Here is a 14322-nt window from a genome sequence, read left to right as displayed (position 1 = left end):
ACAGAACTCTCCGAAACGGGCAGATGCAAGCAGGATGAGGAAGAAAAGGACCAAGGAAACAATTCCAAGAGAATGAGGTAACTTCAGAAGGCCAGCCCAAGAAAACCAATAGGAATCATAGAATCATTAAGGTTGGAAAAGACCTCCAAGATCATCAAGTCCAACCATCAACCCAACACCACCATGTCCACTAACCCATGTCCCAAAGTGCCACGTCTACGTGGTTTTTGAATGCCTCTGGGGATGGGGACTCCACCACCTCTCTGGGCAGCCTGTTCCAATGCCTGACCACTCTTTCGGTGAAGAAATTTCTCCTAATATCAAACCTAAACCTGCCCTGATGCAACTTGAGGCCATTTCCTCTTGTCCTGTTGGGGAAGAGACCAACACCCACCTCACTACAACCTCCTTGAGGTAGTTGTAGAGACCAACAAGGTCTCCCCTCAGCCTTTTACTCTAAGAAGAACTTTTTGGGTGGAAAAAAAGAAGTTGGTTCAGCCAAGCTGAGTCAGGACCTAAGGAAGGGGCTCAGCTCCCCCCGGGGGAACTGCTGCCAACAGGGACCTCACTCTGCACCTTCTGCAAGACCCCAAAAGCTCCTGCCAGCGTGGTGGGATGGCGATGTCGCTTCCCAAAGGAAAGATACAGGGTTTTTTCCCTCTTCTTCCTTTTTTTTCCCCCTGCTTCCTGCTTTGTGACGAGTCAAAGGTGCCACCAGGTCCCTGCCTGGCCTACAGGTCCCTCCTGTCCCCTCCTCTCCATCCCTGGAGGTATTTAAAAGACACATAGACGTGGTGCTCAGGGATGTGGTTTAGTGGTGGACGTGGCAGTGTTGGGTTAACGGTTGGACTCGGTGATCTTTGTCTTTTCCAACCGAAACAATTGTACGATTCCAAGAAAGAAACGGACCTGTTAGAGCAGGTCCAGAAGAGGAGAACAGGAACGGTCAGAGGGCTGGAACACCTCTGCTGTGAAGAAAGGCTGAGAGAGTCGGGGTTGTTCAGTTGGAGAGGCTCCGGGGAGACGTTCTCGTGGCTGCTCAATAAGGCGGATCTTAGAAGAAAGATGGAGAGAGACTTTTTACAAAGGCCTGTGGCAACAGGACAAGGGACAATGGTTTTAACATGAAAGAGGGTGGATTTAGATCGTCTATAAAGAAGAAACTTTGTACAATAAGGAGGGTGGGATGCTGGAACAGGTTGCCCAGAGAAGCTGTGGATGTCCCATCACCAGAAGTGTTCATGGTCACATTGGATAGGGCTTTGAGCAACGTGATCTAGTGAAAGGTGTCCCTGTCCATGGCAGGGGTGGTGGACTAGATGGGCTTCAAAGGTCCTTTCCAACCCAAACCATTCTAGGAGTCCATCCATAGTTAAGCATGAAAGGTCTTGAATGGGCTGTTGGGCACCAGAAGTGAGGAACAATGGACAAATCCCACTCCCGTCGCTTGAGAAATGGGCGTCATCCTAGAGCAACACCTCTGCTCACGGAAGGCCAGAACTGCAGGTCATGGATGAGTCTCCCGGAAATAATTCCAGCAAAATCCCAAACCGAACCGTCGCCATTTTTCAGGTAGATGTTGGTGCTGTGCTGTGACTCACCTCCAGGAAACGGTTTGCCTCCTCCCTGCCTTGCTCAACCTTGGTGGCCACCAACGTCAGCTCATTCTGGAGTGCCACGAGCTGAGACAAACTGTATTTCTTGGTCTTTTGGTCTGCTGGAGATGTGCTCTCCTCGCTGTCATTGAGCAGTCACAATGAGACGCAGTCTTCTAGCCTAGCCTGGAAAGCAGAGAAGACAACCATCACCGCATGGCCTTTTCCGTAGCTTTGAAGGATCAAAGGACTCCTCATGTCTTGTACCACTCCCCTTGGAGGAAAGAAAAGCCTGTTTTCTGCTGAAAATAATCAAGATTTAACAGAAAACCGGTGGTATGAGATCATACTAGTTGCAAACCCAACTGGAGATCTATTGCTCATGGGAAGATGATTTCAAGAAAGATCCTTTCTCCCCATAACATTAACAAATACAACTGGACAAGAGATCACCTTGAAGACCCTTTACCTTGAATTTTGAAGGTGCCGAGATGGTAAAAAACCCCATTTCTGTTGATGCTTCCGGCTTGAGAGATCAAAGAATGCTCCACAGAGCCATGAGAGTCGTGAACCATCTTTATCCACTCTCTGTTGTCACAGGAATCTTTCTGTGACAGAAGAACCAAAGGGAAACCCACCAACCAGCTGGAAGGACACTGAGCAACACTCCCCCACCCCAAATTTGATGCTGGTGAGGTTTCTGTGACTATTTCTTCTGAGGATGGGGTTTCTTAGGGCTTCTGAGGAGACACAGCCCCAGAGTTGGACTTCTCCTAACACCCCAGAGCATTGGCATGTGGTGAAGCTCTTATTCTCTGCTCTGGTTTTGATGGGGAGCAGAGCATAAGGCTCAAACACAAGAGTTTTGGTAAAACAGAAGCTTTTTTATCAAAATGTGAAACAGGTTCTGGAGTCTTCCAGCCTTGGAGATGCTCAAAACTCAATCGGACATAGCCATGAGCTACCTGCCCTACCTGACTCCATTTGAAGCAGGGGATTTAGATTAGATGATCTCCAGAGGTCTCTTCCAACCTCAGTTATTCTGCGATCCTACACTGTAGACTCCAGAACTCGTTTCCTCCTATTCACACCACCTACTGGGTCTCCTCTGGCTGCTCACTCATGCGTGTAAGGTCATTTGAGATGTTCCACCAGGCTTCCACTCCAAAAACGGCACAGATTTTGCCCAGGTCCTGCAAGACCCACATGGATGTCCTGGAGAAATCATCTTAAATGGCATTAGACACCTACACATGAGCAACTCGGCCTCACAGCAAGTGTCCAAGTGACTTTTGGACATGGGACCTGAAGACTCACCAGCTTCTTGGGAAGTTCACTGTCTTTTGCGATGGCTTCTCTGGCGAAAGATGGAGCTGCAGCGAACGGGTCAAACTCAGCTGTGGGACTCGGGTCTAATCTGATGGGGGCAAAAGCAGCCATGGTATCACGGAAGAAACTCACTGTATCGATACACATGTCATTTTTAGTGGCAGAAATTGATGCCAGTTCCACAAATACGGGGATTTCTGTCTCGTCTGGGGAAAAAAAAGTAAAGGAAAAAGAAAAATAAGAGAGAGAGTTGAGGAATTTCTCTGTTCTGATTCATCTAACACTATTGGATGTGGAGACAGACAAGGACCAAGTGGTCTCCTGTCGCTGTAGCTGATGACTTCCTTCCTTCCAGCCCACCTTTTATTCTGGTCTTGATCCAGGAGGTAAAACCTTTCCTCACACATTCCACAAGTTCCCTCAAAAATTCCAAAACTCCCCTGGGGAACGTCACTCAAAGGTTTTTTTTCACCTTCATTAAGTCTTGGGTCATAAAATCGAGTTGCTTATTCTTGAATTCCTGCTCTTCCTGGACAAAAAACCTAAATAAATAAACAAAAAAAACCCCCAATAAAACCAAAACCAGTATGTGTCTATTGGGAAGAGAAGGAAAGAAGCTCAGTTCTACCTCCTCCTCCTCAAACAAGATGAGATCTTGGCCTCAAACCCAAGTCTTCTCTTGAATTCATCCCTGTAGACCTCCATGATGAATAGGATGCAGCTGGAAGTAATTCCTTCAGCCTGTTACTCAACTTTGAGAAGGAAGGAATCACACCTGATAGGATTTAATGATAAGCCACCACGTGGACTTTCCCAAGAGCAACCAACACAGATGCCCACGTATCTCCTACGGACGTATTCCATCAGGTCATTGAGAATCCTCCTGCAGCTGAAGCATCTGTCTCACAGCATCAATCATGTTGGTGGTCTTCACAGAGAAGGTCAGGTAGTTTTCAATTCTCCACCTGCCATTCAGTGAGCTTTTCCAACCCTCAACCCTTCGCTGTCCTCCATGATTTTAAACTCCTCCAGGAGCTGATTCCTAATGTTGGCGGTAATTCAGTGCCTGCCTGGAGAGACAAAACGACAGCTGAGAGATAATGAACACAAAGTCCCACAAAGCTGGGCCACACATGGCGAGGCACGGGGAGAGGTCCGTCCGGTGTCTGGAGCCCATGACCTGCCTTCCTGGTCTGTGATGGGGGGTGCCCCCAACAAGGGTGTGGGGCTGGGAGTCCAGGAAGGCACATGGGCCCAGCGTGGGGCTCTGAAATCTCCTGTGAAGCCAGGAGGGCTGAGTCCATGGGGCAGGGAACCACCACCCCTCCCAGAGCGGGGCACAGGACCCGGGGCTCCAGGCTGCCTCTCCGTGCTCCTCTCCTGCCCCGACACCCCGTTGTGCGATGTGGGGGATGGTGCTCACTGGAGCCCTGGTAAGAACCTGTTTCCCGCTGTGCCTCCAAAGCACCGCGTGCCCCAAGGGCTGTCACCGTCTGCCCCTTGCCTCTCCCAGCCTCCTGGGGGGACACTCCTGTTTGCCCTAATCTGCCCTGATCGGGGGCCACGTGGTGGGTGGGAAGGGGATCTCCTTTACAGAGACACCCCAGGCATCCGGGCTCCCTCAGCCGCTCTGCTCATGGCGGTGGTGCAGCCAGAGAGGACCCGGGGCACTGGCAGAGGAGAGGGGACATGGACAGGGACACACACCCCCCCCAGAGCATAGCTTTGCTGAAGGGGTTTATTGATCATTAGAGGGAAATGGCCCAGGGCTCCCAGGGGGTAGGGGGGGTCATCCAGGGATGATCATCTCCTCCTGCCTCTGGAGGGGGACAGGACAGGGCTGTCACCACCAGTTCCAGTCCTGAAAGGCAGAGCCCAGAATGTGCCTGTAACAGACTCCCACCGTGACACCTGCCTTGGTGGCCTCCCCCCCCGATTCTTACCCAGACACACTCAACCCTATCACCACCAGTGTCAAGCTCTACATAGTCAAAGCACTCCCTAACATACAGGGCTACCCCACTGTCTCCCCATACATCAGTGGTTTAGACCCCAAAACCTCCCTAGATCACTGGTTTAGACCCCAAAAGCTCCCTTAGTGGCTGTTTTTCAGCCCAGAGGTTTCTGAGGTGGATGTTTCTCACACTAAAAGCTCCCCAAGTGGGTGTGTCTGAGACCAAAAGCTCCCTAAATGGGTGTTTCAGAGCCCAAAATCACTCTAAATGGGTGTGTCCGAGACCAAAGGCTCCCTAAATGGTTACTTCTCATCACAACATAAACCTTGCTAAATTACTGATTTTGAGCCCAAAAGCTCCCTAAATTTATGCTTCTGAGCAACCAAGCGCCCTATGTTAGTGTTTCTGAGACCCAGAGCTCCCCATATAAGTGGTTTTGACTGCCAGATCTCCTTAAATGGATGTGTCTGAGCCACAACACTCCCTAAATCAAAGTTTTGGATCTCGAAAGTTACCAAAACACTGTTTCAGAGCCCCAAAGCGCCCTACATAAGTGTTTTGGAGGCCCAAAAGCTCCCTAAGTGAGTGTTGCTCAGCCCAAGAGCTCCCTAAATCCCTGCTTCTGAGACCCAAAGCTGCCAAAATATCTGTTTTTAGAGCCCAAAGCTCCCTTAATTCCTGGGTTAAGCCCCACAGATCCCTCAATTGCTGTTGTGACTCCCAAAAGTTCCTCATACTGGTTTTTCTGAGCCCAAGAGCTCCTCACTTTGTTTTTTTCTGAGCTCAAAATCGCCTTACATGTGTCTTTCTGAGTGCAAAACCTCCCCAAATGGGTGTGAATTCTTGGATTTCAGCCCCAAAGCTCCCTAAGTGGGTATTCCTCAGCCCAAAGCTACCTAAACTGTGGGTTTGGATCCCAAAAGCTGCCAAACTGAGTGCTTCTGACCCCAAAGCTCCCTGAACGGGTTTTCTGAAGCCCAAAACCTCACGAAATTGCTGTTTCTGAGCCCAGGAGTTACCTAAATCAGTGCTTCAGACTGCAAAATGGCTTCAAGTGGCAGTTTCTCGGCCCTACAGCTCCCTAAGTGGCTGTTTCTCAGCCCAAAAGCTCCCTAAGTGGCTGTTTTTCAGCCCAAGAGTTCCCTAAGTGGCTGGCTGTTCCTGACCCAAAAAAAAGTCTATACATGGGTGTTTCTGAGCGCTAAAGTTCAATGAATGGCTTCTTTGAACCCCAAAACCTCCCTAAATTGCTGTTTCTGAGCCAAAAAAAAAACCCTAAATGGGTGTTTCTCAGGAAAAAAAAGCTCCCTAAAGAAGTCGGTTTAGTCCTAATCTCGCCGAATTGCTGTTTCTGAGCCCACAGCTCCCTAAACTATGCTTTTGAAGCCCAAAAGCTCACTAAATTGCTCTTTCTGAGCCCCAATGCTCTCTAAATCGGTGTTTTGGATCCCGAAAGCTCCCAAACTGTGTTTTCCAGACACAAAAAGCTTCCTAAATCAGTGGTTTAGAAATCAAAAGCTCCCTAAGTGGCCATTTCTCAGCCCAAAAGCTCCACAAATCAGTTGTTCAGACCCCAAAAGCTCCCTCTGTCAGTGGGTTAGACGCCACAAGCTCCCCAAGTGACTGTTTTTCAGCCCAAAACGTTCCTAAGTTTCTGTTTCTCAGCCTAACGGCTCCCTGAGTGGCACTGTCTGGGCCCAAAATCTCCCTAAATAGGTGTGTGTGAACCCAAAATCTCCCTACAAGGCTCTGTCTGATCCCACAGCTCCATGAATGTCTTCTTTGAATCCCTAAACCTCCCTAATTTGCTGTTTGTGAGCCCAAAAAATCCCTACATGGGTGTTTGTGAGCTGCAAGGCTCTGGGGCAGCCCGGGCCTCTCCTCACGGAGCTGCCCTGCGCCTGCTGCCCCCCGTGCTGCCACAGACCCCGGGGCTGGGTCCCGCTGATGGAGGGGGGTGATTTTGGGCAGGAAGAGCTGCCTGTCATGATCCTGTAGCTTTCTGGGGGTTTAGTTCGGGCACCTTCAGAGCAAAAGTCCAATGCCAGAAGCTTCTGTCCAGGCCCTTTCCAGAGGAGTCAGGCCGCCCTGGGAAGGGCCCTGTCGGGGCACAGGCCTCGTCCTGCTGCGCTCACCCAACCCAGCCCGCCGGCCATGGCATCTCGCCCCCTGACCGCAGCTACGCCTCAGCCAGCCAGGACACTGTGCCGGTGCAGACACGGCCTTCAGGAAGGGCCATTTCACCTGGAGCTGTTCTCTCAGCTCTGCCCTCCCTCGGTCCGCTCCTGGGGTCTTGGCCCGCTCAGGGAGGGAGGGGAGGCAGAGGGGAGGCAGAGGACATGACAGGAGGGGAGGGGACAGGAGGGAGCTGCCCTGGATTTGCTCTGCCTTGGCAAGTCTTTCCCAAAATGCGGGTCTGCCTGCGCTCCAGCCACAGCCCTGGGCGGCAGGAGCTGCGTGACGGGAGCCGCTGGCGTCGGCCGGGCCGGCACCTGGCAGGAGACAGGGCTCTGCCCCCGGTCACACCGCCCGTGCTGAGCCCAGCACCCAGGGCCTTCCTCAGGCCTCGCCTTCCCCCGGGGGGTGAGGAGGAGAGACTGTTTCCTCTCTGCTGTGCTGTATTTCCAGCACACATCTGCTGACTTGAAGTCCCCCACGAGAAGAAGGGCTAGCGAGCGTGAAACTTCTCCCAGCAGCTTATAGACTATGTCAGCCAACTCTTCATCGTGCTTGGGTGGTCTATAACAGACTCCCACTGTGATACCTGCCTTGGTGGCCTCCCCCCAATTCTTACCCTAAATCATGGTTTTGAAGACCAAAAGCTTACTAAATCAGTGGTTTAGATCCTGAAAGCTCCCAAACTGTGTTTTCCAGACCCCAAAAGCTTCCTTAATCAGTGGTTTAGAAACCAAAAGCTCCCTAAGTGGCTGTTTTTCAGCCCAGAAGATTCCTAAGTGGATGTTTCTAAGCCCAAAATCACCCTAAATGGGTGTGTCTGAGACCAAAAGCTCCCTAAATGGTTAAGTCTCTTCACAAAAAATTGCTAAATTTCTGGGTTTGACCTCAAAAGCTCCCTAAATTTATGCTTCTGAGCAACAAGGCCCCTAAGTAAGTGTGTCTTACTTAGGTGATCTATATCAGACTCCCACCGTGACACCTGCCTTGGTGGCCTCCCCCCCGATTCTTACCCAGACACACTCAACCCTATCACCACCATCGTCAAGCTCTACATAGTCAAAGCACTCCCTAACATACAGGGCTACCCCACTGTCTCCCCATACATCAGTGGTTTAGACCCCAAAACCTCCCTAGTTCACTGGTTTAGACCCCAAAAGCTCCCTTAGGGGCTGTTTTTCAGCCCAGAAGTTTCTGAAGTGGATGTTTTTCACACTAAAAGCTCCCCAAGTGGGTGTGTCTGAGTGAAAAAGCTCCCTAAATGGGTGTTTCGGAGCCCAAAATCACCCTAAATGGGTGCCTCTGAGACCAAAGGCTCCCTAAATGGTTATTTCTGATTACAAAAAAATGGCTAGAAGCTCCTTAAATTTATGCTTCTGAGCAACAAAGTGCCTGATGTTGTGTTTCGGAGCCCCAGAGCTCCCTAAAAAGAAGATCAGGATGCCAGCACCTCCCAAACTCAGTGTTTAGGACCCCAAAGCTCTCTGAATGGGTTTCCTGAAGCCCAAAAGCTCACTAAATTGCTGTTTCTGAGCCCAGGAGCTGCCTAAATCAGTGCTTCAGAATGCAAAATGGCTTCAAGTGGCAGTTTCTCGGCCCCACAGCTCCCTAAGTGGCTGTTTCTCAGCCCAAAAGCTCCCTGGGCTCCAAAAATCTCCCAAAATAGCTGCATGTGAGCCCAAAATCTCCCTAAATGGTTACGTCTGATCACAAAAACCATGCTGAATTACTGGCTTTAAGCCCCAAAGCTCTCTAAGTGGGTATTGCTGAGCCCAAAGTTACCTAAACTGCGCTATTGAATCCCCCTGCTTCTACAGTACTTTTGGGGGAACATTTGTGCTCCCGTATCCACGATAAAGTCGAGTGAGTCTGCTTTCAGGGCCTTAAGGGAGATTAAAAGGTTGCTATTCTTTAAGGAGAGCCGGTCTTGGTTTAGGGACCCTGCTGGCTCCTCTATGGTCCCTGCCACACCTTTCCCTGCTCCTGATGTTGTCCATCCATTTTTCTCAGTTCCTGTCTCAGGGGACTGTAAGGACACTGTTCCTGCGGCTTAAGCAGCCCCTCCTTTCCCGCTCTTTCCTTGCTTTTCTGCTGGACTATCGCTGCTAATTGAGCATAGGGTACCCCATCGATTTGGCGTGGGGGCACCCCCAATTTTAAGGCTTAGTGAAACAGTTCTTTACGAGACACTTGCCCAGAGCCCCGACGTGTTTTCATTTGTTGGGTGCTTCCCTGCAAAAATCCTCCAACTTTGAGTAAGGTAACAGCACGTGTTAACAGGTCTGCCCGTGAACTTACTCAAGGAGGACCTCAAAAAGGCAGCATTACAGTTTTTAGCGCTGAGGGAGTTTCTCGCAAAAGTTGATTTACACCCTTATCGCTCGGAGCTGTCAACCACGGCTCAGGGAATCTCCCTGTCTGGGGAAGACGCAGACAGCCCAGCAGCCAATTTTTCTGAACGGATGCTTGCCGTGCCTCCCCACCCCACTCTTCCCCCACCTTGTTTTGTCTCCTTGTGGCCACCAGCTGGTTCCCAAGGCTGGGCCTGGCCAGAGGAGGGAGCAGAGGTGGGGTCTCTCACGGGGTGGAACTCTGCTCTCCTGGAAGCCAGGGCTGTGCTCTTGGCTTTTTGCCCTGCCCCCTCCCCTCCCCATCCTCAACTCTACCACCTCAGGGTCACTGCAGCCAAGGCTGCCGCTGCCTTTCAAATCCCCAACCACTTCTTCCTTGTTCACCAGTGCCAGGCCCAGCAGAGCACCTCTCCTCCTTCTTTCCTCCACCACCCCTGCCAGGAAATGTGCACTAGAAATCTCCTGGATCGCTCCATCCCTGCTGGATTTGTCCCTCCAGCAGGCACCAGAGTGGTTCAGGTCCCCCACGAGGACCAGAGCTGTGAACAGGAGGCTTCTCTCACTGGTTCTTTCTGTGCTGGTTTCCCGGGGAGAGCGCGAGCACCACCTGCATCGTCCTGCCTGTGTGTTGGGATGTGCACGTGTTCGCGCTGTGGGGTGTGCGTGGACTTTATTCCCTCCTGCCCCTGCGAGCAGTTCTGGGATCACCCGTGGGGTGTGTGTGTGCAATCCCTTTAGATGGATCCATCACCAGGCACAGACCAGCCAGTCCAGATGGGAACAGCTCCAGACCTCTTTATTTTGTCTTTAGAGGTGGATCTTGGCAGCTGAGAAGCCTCCAAGCGCCTTCGCTAACAGCCACCGCTCCCGGCACCTTCCCCTCTGCTGCGGTACCAGCATCTAGTTGTAGGGAGGAAGAAAGAAAAGCAAATGATTGTATGGACAGAGAGAAGGCAGAGAAATCCTGCAGGCGTAGCTCAGGCCACCCATGATGGCATCTGCTTGCGATGAAGCTTCAAGGTGTCACTTCAGTGGGAGAGGCCCCTGATGCCCAAGCCCAGGAGAAGGTCCCAGGAGCAGCTGGTCAGCCTGGGGCTGAGTCAGGTGGAGCTGAGACCTTGGATGTCCCATACAGGTGTCCGCCCTCGGGGCAAGGTGTCTTGGGGCAGGACTCTGCAAGGGAAGGACGTGCTCTCTGTTTGGAAAGGGGAGAGCCAGCCATCACAGGGATCCCTCTGTCTTCAGACAGGACTTTTACATCCCACATGGAAAGCCAGTTCTGGGTGCCCAGGCAGTGCCCCTTGGGTGTCAGGGAGGTCCAGCCCAAACCCACCCTCCAAAACCCGCTTCTGCCACACGAGGGCTGTCAGAGAAATGCCCTCTTTCCCCCCAGGGCTGCCCTCCGTGGAGGGATGGGCCTTGCAGCCGGAGGAAGCACCGTGCCTTTTTGGAGATAGTTACCAGGGGAGCTGCCTCTGCCGCTCTTGACGCCGCCTGTTGTTCTCAGCGACGTGCCTGAAAATGTTCCTCCGCGCTTGGTGCGGCTCCAGCCTGTTGAGGACCTGGACCGCTCGTGGGGAAAGGTGGCTGCAACGACAGGGAAACATCGTCCCTCAGCATCTGTCCTACGCAAGCCCCAGATGCAGGGACGGGGGACCTGGACATCTCTGCGGGGTCATGGCTGCTCGACTACCCCAGGCTGTGTCCAGAGCCAGCGCACACTTACTCAGGCTGGAGTCTCTTCAGCTGGGCTGCTGCTGCCATCTCCTCTGCTGGGAGAGGGTTTTCCGTCTTCCTCCACCTCTCATTGACCTCCTTTCTCCTGGGCTGGGCCGGAGGGTGGGGAATCCAAGGGCCTCCAGTGCCGAGTGCCTGCCAAGGAGGAGATGCTCTCAGCAAACCAGACGGCAGACAGAGGTGCCGTTCCCCAGAGGACCTCTTGAAAGGAGCCTGCAGCAGGACCTGGGAGCCGGCAGACTAAGCACCACGTGCCCGTCACCACGGCTGATGGCTGCTTTTGCCCCTCGGATCCTGCTGCCCATCTCTCCCCCACGGGGATGAGCAGGCAAACCCCTGCCCTGCAGCTGGGTGTCAGTCCTGCTCCAACCCCCTGGAGACCCCCGACAGAGAGGGTCGCTGCTGCTCTCAGCGGTGTCAATCACTGCCCGTACCTGGGGTGGCTGGCGATCCTCCCCTGCAGCCCAGGCTTCCCACGCCGCCCATTCTGCCTTCGCTTGCTGTCGTCGCTCTTGCCACCGCGTCTTCACTTGCTCCCACTCTGCAGACAGCTGCCAGACCTCCTGGAGGGGACGGAAACGCAGCAGCAGGCAGGATTAGTCTCAGCTCCTGCAGCAGCTTCCTTCGGCTCTGACCCGTGGTGGTGCCCCTTGCCTCAGCCGGTCGGTCGGCAGCGCTTTGCCCCTACCAGGTCAGGGGCCGTGGAGTCACGCCAACGCATGGCGAGCACGGCTGAGTGACCAAAGACCTCCACTGCCAAGCGCCTAGGAAGGACTTGGACATTTTCCATAGCCCCTGGCCAGAATAAAGTGTTTCATGGCAACCTTAGTCTGGAGAAGAGGAGGCTGAGGGGAGACCTGATCGCTCTCTACAACTACCTCAAAGGAGGTTGTAGTGAGGTGGGTGTTGGTCTCCTCTCCCAGATAAAAAGCGAGAGGACGAGAGGAAATGGCTTCAAGGTGTGTCAGGGCAGGTTTAGATTGGACATTAGGAAAAATTTCTTCACCCAAAGAGTGGTCAGGCATTGGAACAGGCTGCCCAGAGAGGTGGTGGAGTCCCCATCCCTGGACGTGTTCAAAAAACGTGTAGACGTGGCACTTTAGGACATGGTTTAGTGGGCATGGTGGTGTTGGGTTGACGGTTGGACTTGATGATCTTAGAGGTCTCTTCCAACCTTAATGATTCTATGAGTCTATGAACCCCTGGGACAATAACAGGCGAGAAGGGTGTGTAGCACCTTACTTTTTGTGAAGAAGATCTGAAGGGGGTGACAGGCAGGTTACAAGGAACGCACGCCAAGGGATCCTTTCAGATCGGCTCTCTGCACAAAGAGGCTTTAGCCGAGTCTCAGCGGCACGGTAGTTACAGCAAGGCACAGCACGTACCTGCAGCGCTCTCTTGCAGCCTTCGGAGGACGGGATTGCAGCAGTGGGCCTGGCTGGAGGAAATGGCTCCTGCCTGCCTGCCTCCTTCGTCTTGGGGGAGCTGCCTGGACATGGCGGGAGCACGCTGCAAAGAGACACCAGGAGGAGTCGGCACGAGCACGGGGCAATTTGGTCTCCCACTTTCATCGGGTATCAAAGCTCCCCAGGCTGGCAGAAGAAGCGGGGGAGGTGGGGCCGTTTCCCATGGCAAGGGGGAGCCTTTCCTGAGCCCCATCGGACAGATGGGAGAGGACTGCACCTCAGGTCTGTTGTAAGGGCAAGCAAAGTGATGTGGGGAGCACTCAACGTCCACCACCTTCCCCACTACGGGGCCTGCGATGGGGCAAAGAAGCTCATACAAAGCATGGGGCCTGTGCCAGGGACCTTCCCGAGTCCCTACAGCCACTGTCCAAACGGGATGTCTCTCCTACATGGGTGCAAGGACCCCTTTCATCTCTTCCCACAAGGGTCTCACCTGGCAGAAGTCTTCTTCTCCATGTCTGGCTGCCTGGTGCCTGGCCCCTGGCTTGGCAGTACGGGCAGGGAGAGCTTCACGCGCCTCTGCAGCAGCTTGTCAGGACACCCCTGGGAAGCTGGGAAAGAAGGAAGCTCTTCAGAGCAGCCCCGTGGGGAGTGCGTTTTAACGGGGCTGCGGTCACCCAGTGTGGGGCAGGGCCCACCTGGACAGCGGGACCTGTTCCCGTACCTCTGCTGATCCTGTGCTTTCCTGCAGCCTTCTTGTGCCAGGTGGAGAACGCCTTGGCCACCGATCTGCTGATCACAAGGAACTTAAACCTGGAAAGCAAATGGGGACACAGGCTTGAAGAAGGGTGACCCCTGCCCTCTGCAGCTCCCCAGCACTAATCCTCCTGACTGTCGTGCGAGGCACGGCATCCCTTTTCCTTGGTGGCCGTGCACAGGTTTTCTTGGCAATCTGCCCCCAACACCAGAAAATATAGCTTAAGGTCCTCTCCGTGTGCAGCTGGTTCTCTCTGATGGAAAGGACGGCAGGCTGGGCGTGAGAAACGCGATCACGATGCCCGGTCGGTCCAGGAGAACACACGCGTAGCCCCAGATCAGCGTTATTTAACCAGAAACCAGTCGCTTCAGGACTTTGGTTGGTCGAGGGCTGCAGAGGAAAGGCACTCACCTCGGGAACGCTTGGGCAGGCGCAGCCTGCATCCCCCGAGCGGTGGTTGCTCCACCGGAGACCTCTGCACCTGGCATCCACAGCCTCTGCAAAGTGACACGGAGCTGTCAGAAGGTTTCCAAGGCAGTTCTCTTTTGGCTCCCAAAGGAAGCAGACCTGTCTCCCGCTCCAAAAGAAAGCCACTTCTCCAAACCAGTCTTCCAAATCCTCCTCCATGAGCGTTAGCCCTTGCTCTGCTCTGGAGAAGCTGCACGGCAAACGCTGAGACTGCGCAATAACAGTGCCGGGCTTTTTGCAGGGCAAGGACCCAGAAACTCAGAAGAAACTTTCTTTGCTAATGGAGAAGTCAGCGGGGGCGAGCGTGGGGAGAGGTGTTTGACTGGCCTGCCACGTCCAGGCTGGCCGAGGGCGATTGGCTTGCTCGCCCTTCAATAAGCTCCCAAAGAACGGAAGCAGCCCTCAAAACCTGAGCAACTTACCGTGCGAAGCAGCGCAATCCGGCTGGCCTTCCTCTCCAGCCCTGTGACACAGTTGTAATAAAACCGCATGCACAGGACGTCGTCTTTGCAGGACAGAACGCCAATGTCCTTGAAGGCGAAGGCGAGG

The 14322-nt window shown here is 53.3% G+C and overlaps 1 protein-coding gene across 2 annotated transcripts; it reads right to left on the bottom strand.

The window, feature by feature from the left end:
- Positions 1–1034: 1034 nt before the first annotated feature.
- On the bottom strand, positions 1035–3441 carry LOC129201089 (E3 ubiquitin-protein ligase RNF213-like). Of its 2 annotated transcripts, XR_008575273.1 has the most exons (4): positions 3285–3441; positions 2913–3130; positions 2065–2203; positions 1035–1781 (listed from the first exon to the last, which is right to left on the bottom strand). XR_008575273.1 is itself a non-coding variant. In XM_054812256.1 (3 exons), the coding sequence occupies exons 1-3, from the start codon at positions 3069–3071 to the stop codon at positions 1777–1779; spliced, it is 303 nt and encodes a 100-aa protein (XP_054668231.1). In that variant the 5' UTR covers positions 3072–3441; the 3' UTR covers positions 1035–1776. The 2 variants fall into 2 exon arrangements, 1 of the variants encoding a protein (XP_054668231.1); XM_054812256.1 differs by having other exon boundaries at positions 2913–3441.
- Between the last annotated feature and the right edge of the window lie 10881 nt (positions 3442–14322).

This window comes from Grus americana, unplaced genomic scaffold (genome assembly GCF_028858705.1).
Source record: "Grus americana isolate bGruAme1 unplaced genomic scaffold, bGruAme1.mat scaffold_776, whole genome shotgun sequence".
Classification (NCBI taxonomy): domain Eukaryota; kingdom Metazoa; phylum Chordata; class Aves; order Gruiformes; family Gruidae; genus Grus; species Grus americana.
This window is presented reverse-complemented; position numbering and strand designations above follow the sequence as displayed.

Coding starts and splice junctions, on each gene's coding strand:
- LOC129201089 (XM_054812256.1), bottom strand. CDS start 3,071: ATGTGTATCGATACAGTGAGTTTCTTCCGTGATACCATGGCTGCTTTT. Junction 2,204..2,912: donor GTGAACTTCCCAAGAAGCTG/GTGAGTCTTCAG, acceptor CTTCTGTCACAG/AAAGATTCCTGTGACAACAG.